The sequence below is a fragment of the Vitis vinifera genome, chromosome 13 (genome assembly GCF_030704535.1).
Source record: "Vitis vinifera cultivar Pinot Noir 40024 chromosome 13, ASM3070453v1".
Lineage (NCBI taxonomy): Eukaryota > Viridiplantae > Streptophyta > Magnoliopsida > Vitales > Vitaceae > Vitis > Vitis vinifera.
The window spans coordinates 20191323-20212908 of record NC_081817.1 but is presented as its reverse complement, the minus strand read 5'-3'; the positions used below and the strand labels follow the sequence as shown (position 1 = coordinate 20212908).

The window sequence follows — 21586 nt, the reverse complement described above, 5'->3', positions numbered from 1 at the left end:
TTACTGTAATTCTATGCTCTCAATATTCATTTGTTGAAGAAGAAAAAAAAATGCTTTTACACTATTCAATTACAGGAGAATGTTCAATCATAGAAGAAAATAATATTCGCTAGTCTCTTTCAACTTAATCAACATGCAGAGAAAAGCAGTGAATAATAACTTACATACATTGTCTCTCTACCCCTACTTGTTACTCATCAGCCAAGCTTATGGTAATATAAGCTTGGGTTCATCTCTCTATGCCACTGATGAAAACTCCACATGGGCTTTGCCTTTCTGGTGATTTTGCATTTGGATTCCGACCCTCTCCAAGTGAAGAGGACCTATTCCTTCTTGCTATCTGGACTGCAAATGGAAGTTAACTGGTGCCAAGAGGATCAAAAGTTTGGGCTTACCACCAATGGACAGCTTGTTCTCTAGAGGCTTAGATATATGGAAGACAAAGACTGGTAATGTGAGCAGCGAATCAGTGCATGGTGCCATGCTTGGAGATGGAAATTGTATACCAGTATATGGGAGAGCTTCAAGCACCCAACTAATACCATATTGCCAACCCAGGGATTGGTGTTGGAGCCTACTGTGCAGTTGCTATTTTTGAGGACCTGAGGTTTCCAAATGGAACTGGAAGCTGTTGGAGGAAAAGACTACCTCTTTCAAATGGGAGGTTGGATCAAACTGCTGTTTCCAGAAGTGCTCTAATCAAGATATTGAAGTCCAGTGAACTAACTTCAGGCAGATGCAAGCAAAATAAAGCAATTCTAATACTCTCAGTCCTCTTAGGCCCCTCTGCGTTCTTCTTCTTCGTTTCTCTGGCTGCAATTTCACTAGTTTTCTACCGCTTGAACCTCAAAAATCTGCAGCTTTATCACAGAATCCTGAGTACAAGCGATGGTAGAAGTCTTTGGCACTGTCTATAAAGGGATATTACCATCAGGTTCTGGAAATTCTGTTGCTGAAAAGTTGGAGAAGGTGGTGGGAGAAGATGAGAAAGAATTCAAAGCAGAAGTGAATGTGATGGGCCAAACTCACCATAAGAATCAAGGACACTTGCTGCGTTACTGTTGTGAGGGTGAACACTGACTACTGGTTTTTTTTTGTGCACAATGGCTCTTTATCAAGCTTCCTTTCTGGAGGCGCCCGAGGACTTGTGTACCTACATGAAGAATGCAGTAAACAGATCATCCATTGTGACATAAAGCCCTCAGAACATAACTCTTGGATGATTCTTTTACAGCCAAAGTTGCAAACTTCGACTGGGAAAGCTTCTGATAAGCAACCAGACTAGAACACTCACAGGCATCAGAGGGACTATGGGGTATATTCAGACAACTCGGACACTTATAATAACACGTTATGAAGCATCAGCTCAATGCCAGGGTTCAATCTGCAAAGCAAGGGATTCATCAATGTTTCCTTCAAACTAAATAATAAGGAACAGAAATGGATCATTCTGCATTTTCAGTGGTGTTTGTTATAGCATTTATACAAGAACTCTAGGGGTTTCTATGTATAACTTCATTCCTATTTTGTATAATCCAAATCTCTTCAATCGATTTAATGTATAAATGAATCCTATTCATTGTTTGGAGTAACAACAAAATTCTGTAAGACTGGGAAAGTTTCAACACTGGAGAGAAAACAAAATGACAAGACCATAAATTCTGGAAGAGGCCTTTGCTTTCTAACCATTACCATAATTTTAGAGCTCAACCCGGATGAGTAAATTATATTTCAGAATGTTCAGGAGACAATTCTAAAGTGATGAACCTTCTACTCACAGTTTCTTGTTCTTCTTGAACAGAGCAATGAACATCAATAGTTCAGCACCCAGGAATCTCCCCTTCCTCCAATTCCTCCACTGGGAAAAGTCACCTTTCCAGTTAAGAAAATCATCAGGATTAATTTGAGCAAAACATCAGAGTATACATCAAGAAAGCCTTGATCAAAATCAAAATACATCAACAAGTCAACAACTATCAATCAGTAAGGAAAAGGAAAAGGAAAAGGAAATACCTTTGGATATTTACAAATCAAAAATTTGAGAGAGTCCAGCTGCTCTGTACAGAAAGGCTTGAGCTTATTCCATGGCCCAGGCTTTAGATGGTTCTGAATTACGGACGAGAGGGTTGAGTTTTCTTTCATTCTGCAATAAGATTAAAAACATCAATGAAACACTAAAAGTTTGTATATAGAAGCCCTTCTAAAGATAAGAATTGGTAAGAGAGCTCACCCATGGTCTAGTAAAACAACATCTGTTAGATAAGTAACCACCATTCTATTGTCCAGCTAATGCATTTAGATCTAAGATAACATATGGAAAAATAGTCGAAAATAGCTAAAGACAGTCCAAAAACTCATTTGACTAATAATTTTTTAAAAACAGAAACATAAAACCAGGATGAAGAATCCACCCCTCTCCTTGACACCACTTCAATACCAAATAAAATGTTACAATGACCATTTATGGTCTTAAGAGACAGTGGATGTTGTTTGGGCTCAAGACATAAGACAAGCCAAAAATCAAGAAGAAAACAACATCAAAATTGGCACAGAAACAAGTACATCAACTATCTAATAAAGAGATTTATGCATGTAACAAATGCAAATGAAATATGATACAAGATTTTCATGGATTAAACAAAAATAGATGGCAAAATAGAAGGATAAGGTCACAGACAGGACAATATTAAAAGAAATTATTATTTTTCCGACCTGAAAATCGAGGCATTCAGAACAGTACAAGTTTGTAAGTAGTCCATGGAAACCAGGGAACATATGCAGATGTTGTATTCTATTGCATAAGGCAAACACTCAATACTTACAAGCATAATCATGCCCAGAAAGCCATGAATCCCTTTTTGTTTTGCTTTTTTACCTATTCCCATCTCTTATGGCCAGAAGTGCCCAGGATGATATAACCTCACCAAATAAGTTAGAAACCAGCCCATTCAGCAGGTTGAGTAGCCAGCTTGCCCTCAATCTTCTTTGAGTCAACAAACAGCTGGGCATTATTGCCTCCAATGGAGGGTCTGGAAATATTAGAGCCGGCAGCAGGGGTGGCTGTAAAACTCTCTGTTCCAAAACCCCAAGTTTCAGGGCCAGAAGTTCCTTCTGTGGCTGGTTTGTTGTGATGGCCATTTCGGGTCCTAACAGACTTGCTATTGTTGTCTGGGCACCTGCCTCAGAGAAAGCCTGCCAAAGATCAGAGTCTGGGCCAGGGGAAACGGATTTTCTTTGCTGGAGTTCCCAGTCTGTTGCTTCAATCTTTTCTCTGTGCTGTTATGAGAAGAAAACCTATCAGACACATGAATGGGTACAAAAAGGTAAACTTCAGGTTTTGGTTCTATTGAAAAGCACAGGAAACTTCACAAGAGGCAAATTATACCCCAGAAATTGACTTACCCAAATGTCTACTTTCTCATTTATAGGTTTCCTCCTAATCAAATCCCCACATCTAGGACAGGAAAAGGAAGAAACTGGGAGTCAACATTTTTTCAACCAAAAGCACTAACTTACCAAAAAACATAGTTTTCCATTCAACCTCGGGAGCTGTATGTGCAGGTGTACTGTACTTTCTGATATTGTCTTCTTCAATGCCCATTTCTTCAGGCTTCTTAAAGTGCTTATGATTGGTGGAGGTGCTTCCAAAATTACACAACTTCCATAATCCATTAGGGCCCAATAGAAGATTCTCAGCATTTATATAAGAACTTTAGGGTTTATACCAATGATCATGTTACAGTATAAATCATAGTGAACTGGTGGAATTTGATCATTTAGCCAACCTCATCAAAAAACTGTTTCACAGTTGAGGGGATTGTTAACCTTCCCATGGGCCAAGCAGCAATTTCTGAAACTGATCCTGAAATCAAAAATCCCACACAAGTAGATATTTAACAGAAGAGGATCCGAATCTCTTCAATTGATTAATGTATAAATGAAATAATAAAAAATTTTAGAGATAATTATAGGGAGATGAACCTTATACCTCTGAGTTTCTTAGTCTTCTTGAACAGAGCAATGAGCATCAAGTGTTGAGCACCCAGGAATCTCCCTTCCTCTACAGGGAAAATCTGAACAATCTATCTTTCTTCATATTCCACTTCCTTGCAAAAGTCAAAACATGAAGAAAATATCATCAAAATTGAGACAAAAATAAGTGCATCAACTGTCTCAAGAAGAGATTTATGCCTATTGCTTACCTTTTGCAGAAGTCCACTTGGTTAGAGCACATTTTACATGGACGCCCAATCACTGCAAGCTGCTGAACCAAAGGAGGTTCAAACATCTAAAAAAATTGACTAACTCAAGTATCATAAAAATGCTTCACATGAATTCCAAATGATCTCATATCTAAAAAACATTGGCATAAAATTATTGTTGTTTACCTTACATGTTTCTTCCATGGTCATAATTGAAACTTTGTTTATCATAACAAATCTTCTATGCTCATCCTGATTACTTACAATGAACACTGAAATGAAAAGAAAAAAAAAACACAAAAAATGACGATTAGTTTGGTTTGATAAATTTAGCACACACAATTCCCTTTTTCTTGTATGAAAAAGGAAAGAGTAAAAAAAAAAATGAATTTAATAATTTTTTAAAACTAGCAATTATAAAACTAGTTTGGTTCTCAGAAAATTTATGGGAAAGCAGGGAAAAAAAAGTGTAAACTTTTTCTCTTGTTTGATTGTTTATGGGAAAATTGAGGGAAAAACAAATATTTATGAGGAATCTATTTAACACTTTTGAGGAACAAAAAATGTTTTAGATGTTGTCAAATCGATAATTTAAATGTATTTAATTCCAATTAAATAAGTTTAATCAAACACATGAAATGAAATTGTGAATAAAATTATTTAAAAGCATTGAAATTCATGTCATTAAAGTTGTCCATAAAATTTGGTATATTAAAGCAAGAAAAAAACAAAGCAATTTGAATGACTTGCTAATAAAGCAACTAACTAGAATATGCCCTAGAGTTGTTCTATGTATATAAGAAATAAACAGAGAACACAATAAATAAATAAAAAACCAGAAAATAAAATACAAACAAACGAAAATAAACAGCGTTGTTCAATGGTTATAAATGGTTATTTTTGCAAACCACCAAATCAAAACAGAGCATGAAAACGTGTTCAATATTTGTTTCAGGCTTGAAGCATCAAGAAAAAGAAAATCTTAAATCAAATAAATAGGACTAGCGAATGAATTGGAACTTGAAAGAAAAGTTCAAGTGCAAAAGAATTACCTGACTCTATATTGGCGGAGTGGCACTTTGATTAATATAGCACACCATTGATCATTATTTTTGGAATGTGAGCTATATAACGCCATTCTTCCCCTTTCTCAAATTGACACCGTTTTTCCAGTAGAGGACACCCGTAGATCCTCAGAAAAGAGAGGGAGTCTGAAAGTCTCTCTTTTGTCAAGTATTTGAGCTTACGACAGATCATGATCTCCAATGTTTTAAGAGAGGTGAGGTGTTGAAGACCCACTTTTTTCAAGGATTGGAGCATTGGGCACTCATGGATCCACAAACTTTCAAGAGAGGTGAGGTGTTGAAGACCCGCTTCTGTCAATGATTGGAGCCTCGAGCATTGACAAATTACTAATCGTTTTAGAGAGATAAGGTGTTGAAGAACCGATCCTGTCGAGAACTGGAGCTTTGGGCAGAAGTAGATCCTTAATTCTAAAAGAGAGGTGAGTTGTTGAAGACCCCCGCTGTCAAGAGACTTGAGATTTGGAAGATTCCAGATTTGAAGAGAAGTCAGAGAAGAGGGCAGCAAACACTCTTTGGGAAATAATTCAATGTCTTCACATCCACCTTTGATTATGAAATGAGTAAGAGAGGTCAGCCTTTGCAAACCCCACTCCACCTGGGGCGTGAGTTGGTTGCACTTCTTAATTTCAAGTTCACGTAGGTTGGAAGGCAAACCCTCTCTCTGAAACAACAATTCTGGACAATCATATAAATTCAAGTACTGTACAGATGACTGTCTGTGTGCCAATGACCTGAGCTTGGAGCACCTATGAATCGAACAAGACTTCAAGTTGAGAGCGCGTAATTCGATAGATTCAAGATCAGAGCAACCTCTTAGACGCAGGGAACATAAAGATGTGGGATCACCCTCTGAAACCAAAATCGAGAGCTTCTCAAGCCCATTAAGACCATTGATTTCGAAATCAGTCAACTTGGGGAAGATGCCTAATGAGAAGGATAACGACAGAGAATCATCGATAACACCACGTTCGATGATTAGACGTTCAAGGACTGGGAGATGGCATCTGAACAACTCAGGTACGAGAAACGCTAATTTCGAGCAGTTATAGATTAACAGTGATTTCAGTGTAGTGGGTAAACCAACTTTGTGCAGGGATCTAGAAAAAATACAATCACAGATTTTCAGATCATGAATGTTGGTTTGCGAGATTTCCTCCTCTAGCAGAGACTCCACATAATCACATTTTCTAATTGACAGCTGGTGTGGTGCCATTGGAAGTTGACTCCACTGAGACACATCTAAAATTTCAATTTCTGAAGTTTGAAGAGGTGTGAAGTCACAACCTGGCATTTGCAACCGCAGTTTACCAAAATCCACCATCCTCAACTGACGAATTGCAGGAACTGTGAGTGAAGCCATAAGCAGCTGCGGACATCCATCAATTTGAAGTTCCACCAATGAAAGAAGCTGTTCTGGTAATTTCCCAGTGAGTTTGGGACACTTTCGTATAAAAAGCTTTTGGAGACGAGGGAATTCTCCACAACATAACCATTTCTCCCAGTTCTTCATATCCTCAAATGATAGTGTTTCTAGGAATTGAAAGGAAGCATTCTCATATAACTCATCACCCACACACTCTACTCCATTCATCCTTGAGATTTGCAGATATTTAAGCTGGGTTAGCTGTCCAAGTGGTGGCAATGTTGAGCAATTGCCACAACCCCGAAGCTCAAGGGACACGAGATTCAACACTGAAGGATCTCCAAGCCAATTTGGAAATCCTTCACCAGGATAGTTTGTGATGGAGAGTTGTTTTAAATTTGGATGAGGTTGTAACTTGTTGAGTATATCATGCGTTGTTGCACCACTTTGTGTAACACCACTGGTACCCCAACCAAAGATTAACTCATAAAGATAACTTTTATCCTTCATATTAGCCCTTAATGCATCATTAACACTCACCACATTCTCCATGTTTGAAATACAAAGTTTTCCTCGAATCTCTGACAGCTCCCCCAATTCTCCAATTCTTAATCCATCGTTTTGGCCCACAATAAATTGAGTCAACCTTTGTAAACTTTTTAATCGACCAATTCCATGACTTGACATTTCTCTCAATGAACCACATCCATCAATATCAAGATAGCGCAAATTAATCAATTTTCCCATCTTTGAAGGCAATTCATCAAGTTTTGAACAATTTCTCAGCATCATCGTTTGTAAATTGCATAAACAACATGCTGATTTAGGTAATTTTTTAATCCTCGTGGAAGACAAATCCAAGTAACGCAAATGTTTTAAATTACCTATCGATTTAGGCAAATCAGTTATTGTATATGCACATAATGATAACACGCGTAAACACCACATTTTTGGTAATATATCTTGCAAAACTCTTTTACTCAACTTATACAAAGGAAGATCAACCCATGGCTTCACTCTTAAGAATGTCCGAAGAGATTTAGCTTTAGGGACAGCCTCAAAATTCTTAAATGCAACAAGCCTGGTATCATCACTATTAAAGTACAAAAAGTGGCGAGCCTTCTCAGATACTTCTGGTGGTAACTTATCATCATCTTCCACTCGAGCACAAAAATCTCCAGACACGTATTGAGCCAATTCATGTATTAGATCATGCATTACAAAGCATGATCCTTCTATTCCAATAGATTTTTGAAAGAAAGACTTGGCAAGAAGCTCATCAAAATATGACTCACCGATCTCTTCCATTCTCCTTCCTTTGTTTTGTTGTGCATGTAAAAGACCTTCTGCCATCCATAATAAAATCAGCTCCTCTTTGTTGAATTGGTGGTCCTGGGGAAAAATAGAACAATAAGCAAAACAATGCTTCAGAGGTAAAGAAAGATGATGGTAGCTTAATATCAAAGACGGAAGAATTTCGGAGCCACGCTGCGGATGCCATATTTCACTTCTCAACACATCGTCCCATTCCCTTTTTTCGTCCTTAGAATACAAGAGACAGCCGAGTGCTTTCACAGCCAAAGGCAATCCTTGGCACTTGTCCACAATCTGTCTGCCTATGCGTTGAAGCTCAAGGTATGCGTTGGGGTCTCTATCTTCAAATGCATGCTTTTTAAACAGGGACCAACTATCTTCAGAGCTTAATTCCCCAAGATGATGAGTAGGGACTGCTCGCATGGTTGTTGCAACAGATTGATCACGACTGGTCACGACAATCTTGCTTCCCTCTGCTGCGAGGAGTGGAGTTCGTAGAATATTCCAAACTTCACGATCACTAAGCTCCATATAACCTTCATCACGAGGCTTCAAATTCCAGACGTCATCAAGAACAAGCAGAAATTTCTTGTTACGAAGTTGCTCTGTGAGTTGAAGCTGAAGCAAATTTAGGTTGTCAGCGGAAGTAGGTGGAGAACCAATTTCCTCAAGAATTGTTTTGGTGAGTTTGATAAGGAAAAACTCAGTGGAAACACAGACCCATGCTTGCAAGTCGAAGTGTTTCTTCACTTCCTCATTTTTATAGAGACGCCGAGCAAGCGTGGTCTTGCCGCTGCCGCCCATGCCCACTATGGACATCACCCCCATTTTGTCGCCTGTTGTATTGTCAGAACGCAACCACTCCACCATCTCCTTCTGAATTCCATCCCTGCCGACAAAAATGGAGTCATGCTCCAAAGAAGTGGTTATTGGTGATCTTGGTCTTGGTGACCGTTTCTCGCCCCCACCTTCTGCCAGCCCCAACCCAACTTTTTCTAGTGCGATTTTTTCCAGTTGAACAATCATGCCCCTGACCCTGGACTCCATGCTTTTGATAGCAAATGGGGCCTTCACAGAAGCAGAGAACTTCTTCCATTTCCACGCCTTAAGAGTTCCGTCGGTAACGATCTCGTCCAGCAGGTCTTCCGCACCATACACAGCATCCTTGACAGGGACGAGCCACTCTTTGACATTTGGGTTCGAAAATTGCTTCACCTCCGCATCATCGAGCACATTGTGAACAACCACGAGTTTCCTCTTCAACTCGTTGAGGAGTTCATCGCTAAGGCTCCGTCGCCGAATGAAGTTTATGAGCTCTGGAGAAGCCAACCTTTCGAATAGAACTTGAAGCGAAGTTGAGAGGAGGGCGTCCGCCATATCTGTGTCGACTGTTGCTTTGCAATAGGAATTCAGAGGATTGGTTTCTGTTACCGCGATACCACCAAACTGCAAAAGACTGGGTTTGGATTACCACACTGCAGAATGCTTGAAGGAATCATTATTGGTGGTGGACCCAGCTGCCAGATATTGGTGGTGGACCCAGCTACACTGCAGAATGCTTGAAGTTATTGGTGGTGACCCAGCTGCCAATATTTGTCAAACACCATAGTGGTGAGAAAAAGAACAGGAAAAGCGAGTGGGAGGTAGATGCGCTTTCCCCAAGGAAAGCAGAATCAACAACAGCATTCGGTATTTTTCTTTTTCATCTACGCATTTCTTCTTTCTTTCTTCTAGTATTATTATTAGTAGACATATACACACAAATATTTGTTTATAACATTTTCATTCTTAATATTATAAAATTTATTATTAATAATATTTATACTAATATTATTTTTTAATAATTATATTAGTATCAGGATTTTATAATTAGTATCCTTACTTTTATTGCTTATAATAATAATTATTATTATTATATTATGTTATTATTAAAATTTATTAGTATTTTCACATAAACAATGATATATGCATAAGACATATTAAAATTTTGAATATTATGGTTATTATTATTTAATAATAATATTATTATTTGATTCAAAAAAAGTTTATAATATAATAATAACAAAAATAATTTTTTTAATAAAATAAATTATAAAAATATAATAATTTTATTATTTATAAAATACATTTATTTTAATGCAATTAAAAAAATTAAAATAATTTTAAAAAATTTAAAAATTTTCAAAAAAAAGTTAAATGGGACGGGATTAGGATGGGATCGATCCATCCCAATGTCGTCCCGTTGTCATCCCTAACTCATCTTGTGATAATTAAGGCCATTTTTTATCATTGTTTTTTTAAAATGGTCTTTTATCCTTAATATATATATATATAATAATTAGAAATAAAACATAATTTTTGTTTTTAAAAATAAAAAATAAGGCATTTTTAGATCATATCCTTTTAGTTACTTTTATTTGTTTTTAAAAAGTAATTATATAAATATAAAAAATAAAATAATTTAAATAAAATTTATTTTTAAAATATAGAAAATTAGTTAATAACACTTTATCTTCTCAAGCTCTTGTTTTATAAAATATCATAAAATAATTTTCAAAAACTTTTTTTTTTCACAATTTTGACAAACAAAACGTGTTGCAATAATGCACTTAAATTCAATGAACCTAAAAGCCAAATGTGCAGTGTTGACTTTTCAACAGAGAGTTCACACATGCCCATTTTTTTAATTAAAGCACTATTGATATAAAATATATATTTAAATAAAAATTAGACTTTTAAAAAAATTAAAATATATTTTTAAAATTAAAATATATTTTTAAAATGTTAAAAAAATATTTACAATATTTCCTTAAAAAAAACATCTTCCAAAAACATTTCTTTAAAAAATACTTCCACCGATAACAATTTAGACACACTTGTGATTTAATAGTTAAATATTCTTTCCAACAGGAATTCAACTATCAGTTTGTATTACCACGATACCACCAAACTGCAAAAGACTAATTTTGGATTACCAAAATGCAGAAGAGCTGAAGGAATCATTGATGGTGGACGACCCAGATGTCCACATTATTTGTCAGACACCATAATTGAGTGATGAGGAAATGAAAGAAAAGAAAATAAAAAACAAAAAAGGTGATGCCAAACATGGTCTTATAAGGTGGGTGGAGCGAAAGCAACAAAGGAAACTAGCAGGATTTTTCATTGCTATTCCATACCTTAAAGGACAAATTTTGAATTACCAAAATACAAAAGACTTGAAGGAATCATTGATGGTGGTGGACCAGATGTCCACATTATTTGCCAAACACCATAATTGAGTGATGACAAAACAAAAGAAAAAGCAAAAAAGGTGATGCCAACATGGTCTTGTAAGGTGGGTGGAGCAAAAGCAACAAAACAAACTAGTAGGATTTTTTTATTGCTATTCCATATCTCAAATGACTAATTTTGAATTACCAAAATATAGAAGACATGAAGGAATCATTGATGGTGGTGGACCAAGATGTTCACATTATTTGCCAAACACCATAATTGAGTGATGAGAAAATGAAAAACAAAAAAGGTGATGACAAACATGGTCTTGTAAGGTGGGTGGAGCGAAAGCAACAAAGTAAACTAGCAAGACTTTTCGTTGCTATTCCATACTTCAAAGGATTGATTTTGAATCATCAAAATACAGAATACTTGATGGAATCATTGATGGTGGTGGACCCCGATGTCCATATTATTTGCCAAACACCATAATTGAGTGATGAGAAAATGAAAAAAAAAAAAAAGTTAAGAAAAAACAAAGAAGTGATGCCAAACATGGTGTCGTGAGGTGGGTGGAGCAAAAACAACAAAACAAACTAGTAGGATTTTTTGTTGTTATTCCATACTGAGAAAATAAAGGGCTATTCTAAATAGATAAAAACACCCAAGAGAGGAGGTGAATAGAAGTTAAAAAATTTCTTTTTAAACACAATAAAATTAAGCATAAGAAGTACAAATATAAAGAAGTAAGGTTATAGAAAGTAAACTCAAATTTATAGTGGTTCGACACTTCCTTACTTACATCCACTCTCCTCAAGCTCCTAATCGAGTGAGGGTTCCACTTATACTTGAAGTTTCAACCAAACTTCTAATCACTTTTTACACTTGGATTCCATCTCCAATGGACTCTTACACAATCTTTTCAAGTCTTTACTCACTTGAAGGTTTTAACACTCAATTAACAAGTTTGAATCTCTCAACCTAGCTCAACAATGACTCAAATACAACTCAAGGCTAGGATGAATCACTAAGGTGCACTAAAGAATATGCAAATGAAAATTTAATGCACTAATAAAATAATGAGAGCTTTTATGGCAATAATAAGTAGGTAAACAAATAAATGCAAGTGTTCTCTTACTCATAAATGAGGTAGAGCTCTCAATTTATAGGTTTCTAACCTCAGGAGCTAAAAAGCCAAAAAACAGTCTCAACTGGTTGAACTGGGGGTTGACTGGTTCATTAGCCGTTGGAACATTAAATGCTTGGCAGGTGACCGTTACCCTCGACCAAACCTTAACTGAGAAGGCAAATCCATCAACCAGGAAAGAAAGGCTACTAGAAGAGAGAGAATGTTTTTCACATCTCTCAACCGGACCTTGACATAGAAAGAGTAATCGGTAGACCGATACCTTAGCTGATTGAGCCGATTGGCCAGTGCCTCGACTAGTTCACCATTTTTAGTCTGAAAACCTATCTTTTTCTGGTCTTTTTGCTTCTAGCACTTAGGTAAGGACTTTAGATAAAATAATATGTCAATTTTGAAATGTTTTGCCTAAGGTTCATTTGATAGAACTCGGATTTTGATGGAAATGTAACTTTAATGCATAAACCGAGTTTTAAAGATGTATGAAATGATATGAATACCCTAAGTACACTCATGCATTCATCTTACGTATGTTTCCTATGATTAAAAGGTCGTTCAAAAGTCTTGATCTTGCATTCATTAGGTCCTTTAATGAATTTCCAAATTAACACCTGAAATTCTTTATAATTCAAATCAATTAGTAACTTAACCATGATTTGTTATAATCAAAACATGATTAGGAGAATCATTGGGCTAACACATACCTCAAAGGACTAATTTTGAATTACCAAAATATAGAAGACTTGAAGGAATCACTAATCTTTTTATAATTTAGAAAAATAAGTAAAACGAGTTTGAAGAAATGTATAAAAATAATTTATTAAATTTAAATTTATTTCTTATTTTCCTTCATTTTTTCTTTTTTTCTACTTTTTCTTTCTATTTTCTTTCCTTCTCATTTTCCCTCAAATTTTCCAAGAGCCAAATATAGCTTAAAGGTTTAGAATCTTATGCACAAGACTTTCAATTTTTTTTACAATATTATTTTATTAGTTAAGAATTAAAATTTAATGTACCATATCTAACACTAACAAAAAAATTTATAACAACCAATCTTATCTTTTAAGAATATATTGTTTAAATGAGATTAAAAATTAAAAATAAATTTTAATTCATTTAACAACTAAATTAAAATGAAATTTATATATATATATCATAAATTTATACAATTTTGAATCATTTTATATGGAGGATTGAGAATGGAGAGATTGAAGAATTGTTTGGTGACGAGGAGATTGATCGAAGATTTTATAGTCTTAAGGTTCTATGGGATGAAATTTTTTGTAAAGAGTTTAAATTTTTGTAAAAAATAAAATTAGTTTTATGTTATTTGATTTCATGGAAATACAAAGTTTTAATTCAAAGATTATGTTTTAAAAATATTATTTTTAAAATATATTTAGTAAAGATTTATAAAAATTTAAAATTAAAATTAGTTAATCTATCAACTAAATTAAAATAAGATTTATATATTATTTTTATAGATTTACATGTGTAAAATCTTTAAAATGCCTCAACTTAAAATATCCTTACAAAATTTCATTAATCTACTAGCAATCTGCATATTGTCTCTACATAGAGTCAATTTGCATTAGGATGAATACCATCATAATAATAATTACGCTCCACATATGATGTATCTTAACATCCACTTGGAGGTTAAAAAATAATTAAAGTAAGGGAAACTAATATATTTAAAATTTAAAAATCATTATGAAGATTTGGACAATAATTCAAGTAGGCATCTTTGAAATTTGGCTTCCAAATCCCTTTGTCAATATACACCACCCTATGACAATTAAATAAATTAAAAGAAGGAAAAAAAATGTTAAAGGAATGACAAAACATAGGGAACAATTATATTTAAGGAGTGGATGGAGTTGATAATGACTAAAGGGTACAAATCTTGCATAATTGAACTAAAAAGGTAGAAAAGGTTTGTAGATTGTTGTGGAAGATATAAACCCACTTTGTGAGTCAAAAATGCTCAAAATACCCTTAAGGGTGTTTTTTAAAAAAGGACAATTAAGTACTCATGATAATTAATATATTAAGATTTCAAGAAAAATTAATAATAAATAAAATCTTTTTCTAAATCTATTTAACAATCATATAGTTTTTATTTTATTTTATTTTTTCAAGTGGCAACTATTATCTTAATTTATTTTTCATTTTAAGGTTCAATTATTATTATTCTTTATTTTGAAATTTAATTAAATGAAACTGTATAAGACATGTTTATATTAATTAGCTAAAAAGGATAGATTTTTTAGCAATATGATTAAAATAAATAAAAACAAGGAATTTGATTTTCTTTATAAAATAGATTAGGAAAAGTATATTTCGATACATTCGTATGAAAAAAAAATTCATAAAATAGGAACTCAAGTTTATAAAATACAAATTTTAAGCATTCATCTAAAAATAATTATCATTTCATGCATTTTTTTTGTCAAATATATTATATTTGATAATTTAGGTATTATATTTTAATAATATAAGTAGTACCTTTGACCCCCATAAAACTTGAATTATTTTAAATAGTTTCTATTATATAATTATTTAACCATTTGATATAAATATTAAATAATAAAAAATATATCATTTTTTAAAGAATTTTAATTATATTTGACTTTCTTTTGTATTTTCTATGGTGTAATTCACATATGAGAAAATCATTTTCTTTAACATTTTTTTTTCTTTCCTTAATAATTTTCGAGAACCAAACAAGGCTTGTAGGTTTGAATTATAGGGTATAGATGCCAAAAATACCAGAATGAGTTTGGGTTTTCATGCTAAATGTCTTTATTATTATTTGGTAGCACTTTTCCAAAATTGTTCCATTCCCAAAACCACTTAATTTGCTTAAATATTTTTACCTCACGATATCATAACATTATAATGGAATAGATTTTGTTGGTGTTCAAATCATGTCAACTCAATTTCCAAACCATTCGGATTGTCATTTGGTGAAAAATAGAAAGAAATTTTACTTTATTGAAAAGCATTTCATTTTGATTTGAATATGCTGCAATGAAATAGTTACTAAACCATGGGGTAGCAGAAGAAGTAATCGAGAAAATGAAGAAGGATGTTCAAGAATTCTTTATGCTGCCATTGGAGAAGTTTTCAAGATTTCTCCTGAGTAGAAAACTTAATGGTAAGAGTACAATAAGTCATATGAAATTGGAGAACTGAAAGAGCATAAGAACCATGTTTTATTAAAAGACCTGTGAAAGTTTAATCAGTCATGGAACTACTAAGAGGGGATGAATTAACAGTTTTCTTAAATTTTGTCCAAAGTTATGAATTTTTATTTTTTATAATTTTTTTTTACTTAAATTGAAACTTATTAATCAAGGTAAGATTTCAGCCACATCGAGAAACAATTTACGTGAAAAGGGACTGATAAAATCTTGAGTTTACAGATGTAAAAACCATAAGGCCAAAGACTGTAGAACTCCAACCCACTGAATCAAGAATAGAAACACAAATTTATCTACCAACCTACACTAATCTCATATCTACAATGCAACACCATCGTACTCTTAAGTGACTTGAAAGGATGTGAATATTTCTCACAAACTTCATAATGAAATTCAAATTAGCTCTGAGAGTTTTGGGTTAGGCACAAAGAGTAATAATGCATAGCTTTTGTGTGTGAGTTTTTAAGTGAACTTAAGACTCAATTTAAAGCATGTATTTTACTAAAAATAAAAAAATAAATTTAAGAAACTTCAAGAATTTTGGAAAGATAAATTTTAAAAAAAATTCAAAGAGAGTCAGAAAATGTTTCCTTTTTAAATTCTCAATTTAATTTATTTTCAAATTTATTAAGAGTTTAAGAAATATTTTCTTTTTAAATTATCAATTTAAAACTCTCTTTTAAATTAATTTTATTATTAATTTTCATGCAAGTCTACTCTATACATTTTACATCGTTATTCTCAATTAACTCAACAATATTAGAGTGTAACATCCCCAATTGATTTTGCACCAACCTTAAGTCTTCAAAGACAATGATTGAGGCATTTCTTCTCCTATTTTCTCCGATGTAGAAAAAAAACTTGAATAAGGTTAAAGCTGGTCTATAGCAAAAAGTCTTAATTTGAGTTAGCCTCTTTTTTTTTTTCCAAATGATATGCAGGTCCATCTAGCCTTCAACTCAAATTTTTTATTCAAAAATCACATGTGGATATGTGAACAAGTAAAAGTTGAGTTTTACCTAACAAATCATTTTGAAAATTAGGAAATTTAAAAGGTATTAGTTTGTTAAACTCACCACCCCTGTCTATTCTACAAAACAAGAAGATTAGCAAAGAAAAAGTATTCATATTTGTACTACAAAATAAAAAGATTAGCAAAGAGAGAAATTGTACCCATGAGTGCAGAGTTTTGGGTTAAAACAACCCTTTTGATGGGAAAAATATTAAATTTAACCACTTTGTCAAACTAATGTGTAAAATGATCCTTTTATTATCACATAGGAGTCATATCACTAATATATATATATATATATATATATATATTTAATTTAAGTTGAAGCCTCAATTGCCAATTAAGGCTTCAATTATCAATTATGACTTTATTTTTAACCCGAAACCTTACTTGCCAATTGAGGTTTCAACTAAAAAAAGAAACCTCAATCGTCAACTAAGACTTAATTTTTTAATTGAAGCCTCAATTGACAATTGCGGTTTTATTTTAAAACTGAAATCTCAATTGTCAATTGAGGCTTTACTTTTGTGGAAGGATTATGTGACACTCACGTTACTAGAAAAAAGCCATACTGAATATAAGTTTCAAAAGTGGCTTAAAAGGTATAAATTTTATGATCAAAGATGCCATTTTGACCCAAAATCCCATGGGTGCATGAGACTCTAGTTAATCATAGATTTCATAGATAAAAATCAGAGTTAGGATGATTCAACCCCTAAGCGTCAAGAATTCTTTAACATAATGTTAGAACATTTTCCAATTTAAATTCGAGAGTTGACTTTATTTGAATGTGCTTTTGATTTTTTTTTTTAAATAAGCTTCAGTGTTTTTTTTAAAAAGAAATAAAAATAAATAAAAATAGGAGCTTCTATATAGAAAGTAAAAATTTTATCCAACAAATATAAGGCTCACCTTATATCCTTATAAAATAAAAAATTTTAAATTTTTTAATACCTCAAAATTTTTAATCAATATTTAAATATCATTATATTTTCAATATGATTCCTTTAAAAGTTAAAATTACTTATATTTTTTATTTTCAAAAAAAAAATATATATATATAAGTAATTTTATGTTTTTTAATTATTAAGATGGATGAAATAATCCCAAATTTGCAAAAATAACTTCTTCTATGTTTGAATTTGAAAAATAACTCATTTCCAACATAAATACTCTTCAATATTTGGATTATTTTAATATAAATTTTAGAAGAAAGTGTTATTTTGACAGGAAAACATGAAAGACATTTTTGTTAAAAATTGATCTTTTTTTAAGGCTAAAATATATATAGGTTTATATTTACAAATTTGAGACTATTTCGTCCTCTTAATCAAATAACTTAAAAAAGAAAAGAGTTAATTCCACAAGTGGGTTTAAAATACTCACAAAATTGCAATATATATATATATATATATATATATATATATATATATATATATATATATATATATATATATGAAATTACAAATTTACCCTCGTGTGTTGAGCACATGACACTTCCATTCATTAAAGCTAACATTGTTAAATAACAAATGTACATTGCAACTATTTAAGAAGTATGAAGGGCACATTGCTTGATTTTAGTACATGGTGAGAAACTTGTTGAACAAGTTATGTGTAAAGTTTTATGGTTCATGTATGATAGAAAATACAGATCTACTACAACACTGGATTTGCAATTTGGGTTAATATTTAAAGAAAAGACCATAGGACAAAAAGAATTAAACTTTTGGTGGAAAACAATAAAGAAAGGACTACATGGAAAAAGGGAAGAGATCATTATAAAGGAAGATTATTGAATAGAAATAATTCCAAGAACCTAAGGCAAGACATAGAGTATCACTACTACTATCACAAAAAGGGGTATATCATAAAATTTATGAAATTTTGAAAAAGACCTAAAAAATGAAGAAAAAAAAAAACAAATCAAAGAAGCCTACAAGTGTAACTAGTGTTCTTAAAGTTGCGAAATGAAGGTAATAAATCAAAAGTAGATTTGTTAATAGTTTTTAAAATGCTTGAATTAGGAATTGTCTACTTGTACCATACAAGCCCTTGTAGAGACTGGTTTGACATGTAAATTGTTTGTAAAATCATTTTAATGGGCAATAATGCACCAAGTTGCTCCACGAGAAGGGGAGGGGTTTGTGAAACCATCACTTGTCATGACATACATCGTCGGGTAATCACGGATGAGGGCATCCACGGGAGGCCAATGTCTACCCTCGCTCCACACCCCTCTAGTACAAGGCTCTAGGAGGGAGAGAGGCAACAAGTGTGTGACACCAAGGTAAATATGCTTGACCTTATGGCTTTGGGAGCAACTTGCATTGAAAGACTTGATGATTCACAAGATTCTACAATTCATACAAAGTATTGCATTTTGCGACGTTCTTCATCAATAAGAGAGCCTAGATATCCATTGTCAAGAATTCTTTATGTATGAAAACAAAGGCGCCTAACCGACATGCCCAAGATCAAGGCAACTGGAGCGTGTTGCTTCGCCCAAGTTACTTAGCGCGTTTTGTGCCAAAGTTTGTTGTTCGCTCAAGAGGGCTTTTGTGAATCTTTGTAATAAAGGGATAATACAGAGTGGGCCGTAATTTAGCATCTTACACGCTTAGTTTCTTCCATTGGTGGCATATATTATTTTGTCTGTCATTGGTGATTATTTAATAAAACTATGAGAGTATTTCATGAAATATAAATAAGAGGTTTTTAGGATATTTAATCGATGGTAAACAAAAGTTGAAAACTAAGTAGGGAGGAAGATAAAATATTTTAGATTTGATAGTGGACTTGAGCATTAGAACAAGAAGTTCACAAAGTATTGCGAGAATTCTTATATTACTTAACATCACATGTAAAGAAATTACAAAGCAAAATGGAGTGGTTGAAAAGATGAATAGAACACCATTGGAATGACTAGGTGGCTAAGATTAACCATTGGGTTACTTAAGAATTTAAGGGCTAAAGCTATCAACATAACTTATCATGTAATTACTTAGTTGTCAAGTTTTACAATTATTTTCAATATTCCAAAAGAAGTGTCAAGTAAATCAATTGACTTTTCATCTATTGAAATATTTGATTGTTGCACTTATATTCATATATAGGTGAAAAAAAAATTCAATCCAAAATAAAAAAGGTATATATTCCTTGGGTTTGAAAAAAGGATTGATTAAAGACTATAGACTTTGGGATCCAACAATTAAAGAAAAAAAAGTGGTGAGCAGAGATGAATTCAATGAAAAACATATGTTAAAGAAAGATCAAGGACAAATGAAATTGGTATTGAAAAAAAATTCAACTACATGACCAATCATCGAGATGAAATTTGAGAAAAATGTCATTAAATATGAAATCCCTCCTAATTGATGTCCCTATTAGAACTTTATATGGGCATCTTTCTCTATTGCTCTAAAGAATCATCGAATTGGGTAAGGACATCAATTTTAAGATTTTAATTTTTTTTCATTATTTATTGGAATAGGAGATCTTTAAATTTTTTTGGGGCTCAATTAGGAAGGATGATAGTTATCAATGTGTTGGTGCTATGTCAAATGAGAATCCAATGCACATGTTGACTAAAGTTGTTCTTAAGGATAAGTTCAAGCATTGGTTGAATGTCATTAATTTTTCATTTTGTAGAACATGGAAGGTCAATTTTATCGAAGAGCCAGGTCAATCAACTTCTATTAGGACTTCCATTGATTCTTGATTTGACTAGAGGGACTCCTAGCAGTAAATTTGTATGAAGGGGCCCTACGGAGATGCAAGAGCTGCCAATCGGATCGACCAATAAATGATAGGCCCATGCAGAGATGTCCCTGAAATAGGGGATTGGTTGATTGGAAAGCTTAGGCAGAGTATAAAGGAGAACAATTTAGCATTTTGGGAAAAGCACATATGAAGATGTTTACAAGTTTGGAAATTTGAGTTAAAGAAGAGATGGTCTAAAAATGTTTCAAATTTCAATTTTATGTTTTTCTAAGTTTGATATATCCTATTTGGATATTTGGGAAGTCTTCTCTTGTTACATAAGGTAGTCCTATGATGAGATTTGTTATGAAAATAGGTTCTTCCTCGTGTGAAATATTCCTATGAAATTAAGAAGGAATATAGGAAGAGTTTTTATTGAAATTATGAATCTTTTTTTTATGTAATTAGAACTAAAATATGAGAGTTTTAGAATTGTAATTACACCTTTGAATATAAATAATTGATAATAGTGAATTAATTTACCTTCTCCCTCTAGATGTAGGTAAATGCTAAATTATGTTAAATCTTGTATTCTCATATGATTTTTTTTTTCATTTATTTTTCATTTTCTTGCCCATTTCTAACTTGCTACTACATAATAACAGGTGGTATCAGGCTTTTTGTGTTTGCACAACAAATGGTCTCAGTTTTTCCAGCACCACAAAAATGATATTTTACTTAATTGCTCCTCAGTGGAAAAGTTGGAAAGAAAAATTAAATCATCGACTACACCTTTTTTTTTTTTTCCAAAACTTTTCTTGTCTTTGTGCAAGAAAATTAGTATATTTTCTCTTTAGTATTTGTTTCTCATTTATATATATATATATATATATATTCAAATGGAACCTTAATCATCTTTTATATGAAGTATAAAAGAATTAGAAAATATTCAAATTTTAAATGATTTTTATTATACTTTGTCCACTTCCTATTTCATATATCAAATTACAATAGAATTTAAAATTCTTTTATAAGTTTTTTCTCCCTTTGCTACCACATAAACGCAAAGACAGTATGTGAGTTAAATACCTTAAAAGAAAAAGAAATTAAAATGTGATACAAAACAAAAGTAACCTCTTTAAATTCAAGGAAACAAAACACTAAACTTTTTCATGTATTTTATTCCATTTATAAATGCAACATGACAAAAATAGACAAAAATATAAATGGAAACCCTTTGGGTCCTTTATTTTATATTTTATCAACTTCAACCAATTCTATTTCTATAGCACAACCGATATTATAAAGTTCAATGAGTATATAATATATAAAGATACTAATC

The 21586-nt window shown here is 32.6% G+C and overlaps 1 protein-coding gene and 1 pseudogene across 16 annotated transcripts; both read right to left on the bottom strand.

Moving 5' to 3' along the window:
* On the bottom strand, positions 1 to 9647 carry LOC104878644 (disease resistance protein RGA2-like). 16 transcript variants are annotated; one of them, XR_009467360.1, is made up of 12 exons: positions 7946 to 9647; positions 4389 to 4474; positions 4203 to 4288; positions 3989 to 4106; positions 3542 to 3862; positions 3403 to 3454; positions 2823 to 3276; positions 2014 to 2143; positions 1779 to 1872; positions 1295 to 1384; positions 1030 to 1153; positions 1 to 911 (listed from the first exon to the last, which is right to left on the bottom strand). XR_009467360.1 is itself a non-coding variant. In XM_059741723.1 (2 exons), the coding sequence occupies exon 1, from the start codon at positions 9339 to 9341 to the stop codon at positions 5286 to 5288; it is 4056 nt and encodes a 1351-aa protein (XP_059597706.1). In that variant the 5' UTR covers positions 9342 to 9647; the 3' UTR covers positions 4389 to 4474; positions 5255 to 5285. The 16 variants fall into 16 exon arrangements, 1 of the variants encoding a protein (XP_059597706.1); XR_009467362.1 differs by having other exon boundaries at positions 3403 to 3862; positions 4203 to 4264; XR_009467363.1 differs by lacking the exon at positions 3403 to 3454 and having other exon boundaries at positions 3517 to 3862; positions 4203 to 4261.
* Positions 9648 to 18822: 9175 nt separating this feature from the next.
* On the bottom strand, positions 18823 to 18976 carry LOC132255008 (5.8S ribosomal RNA; annotated as a pseudogene).
* Between the last annotated feature and the right edge of the window lie 2610 nt (positions 18977 to 21586).

What these genes read in the sequence shown, in the direction of transcription:
- LOC104878644 (XM_059741723.1), bottom strand. Translation starts at nt 9,341, where the DNA reads ATGGCGGACGCCCTCCTCTCAACTTCGCTTCAAGTTCTATTCGAAAGG.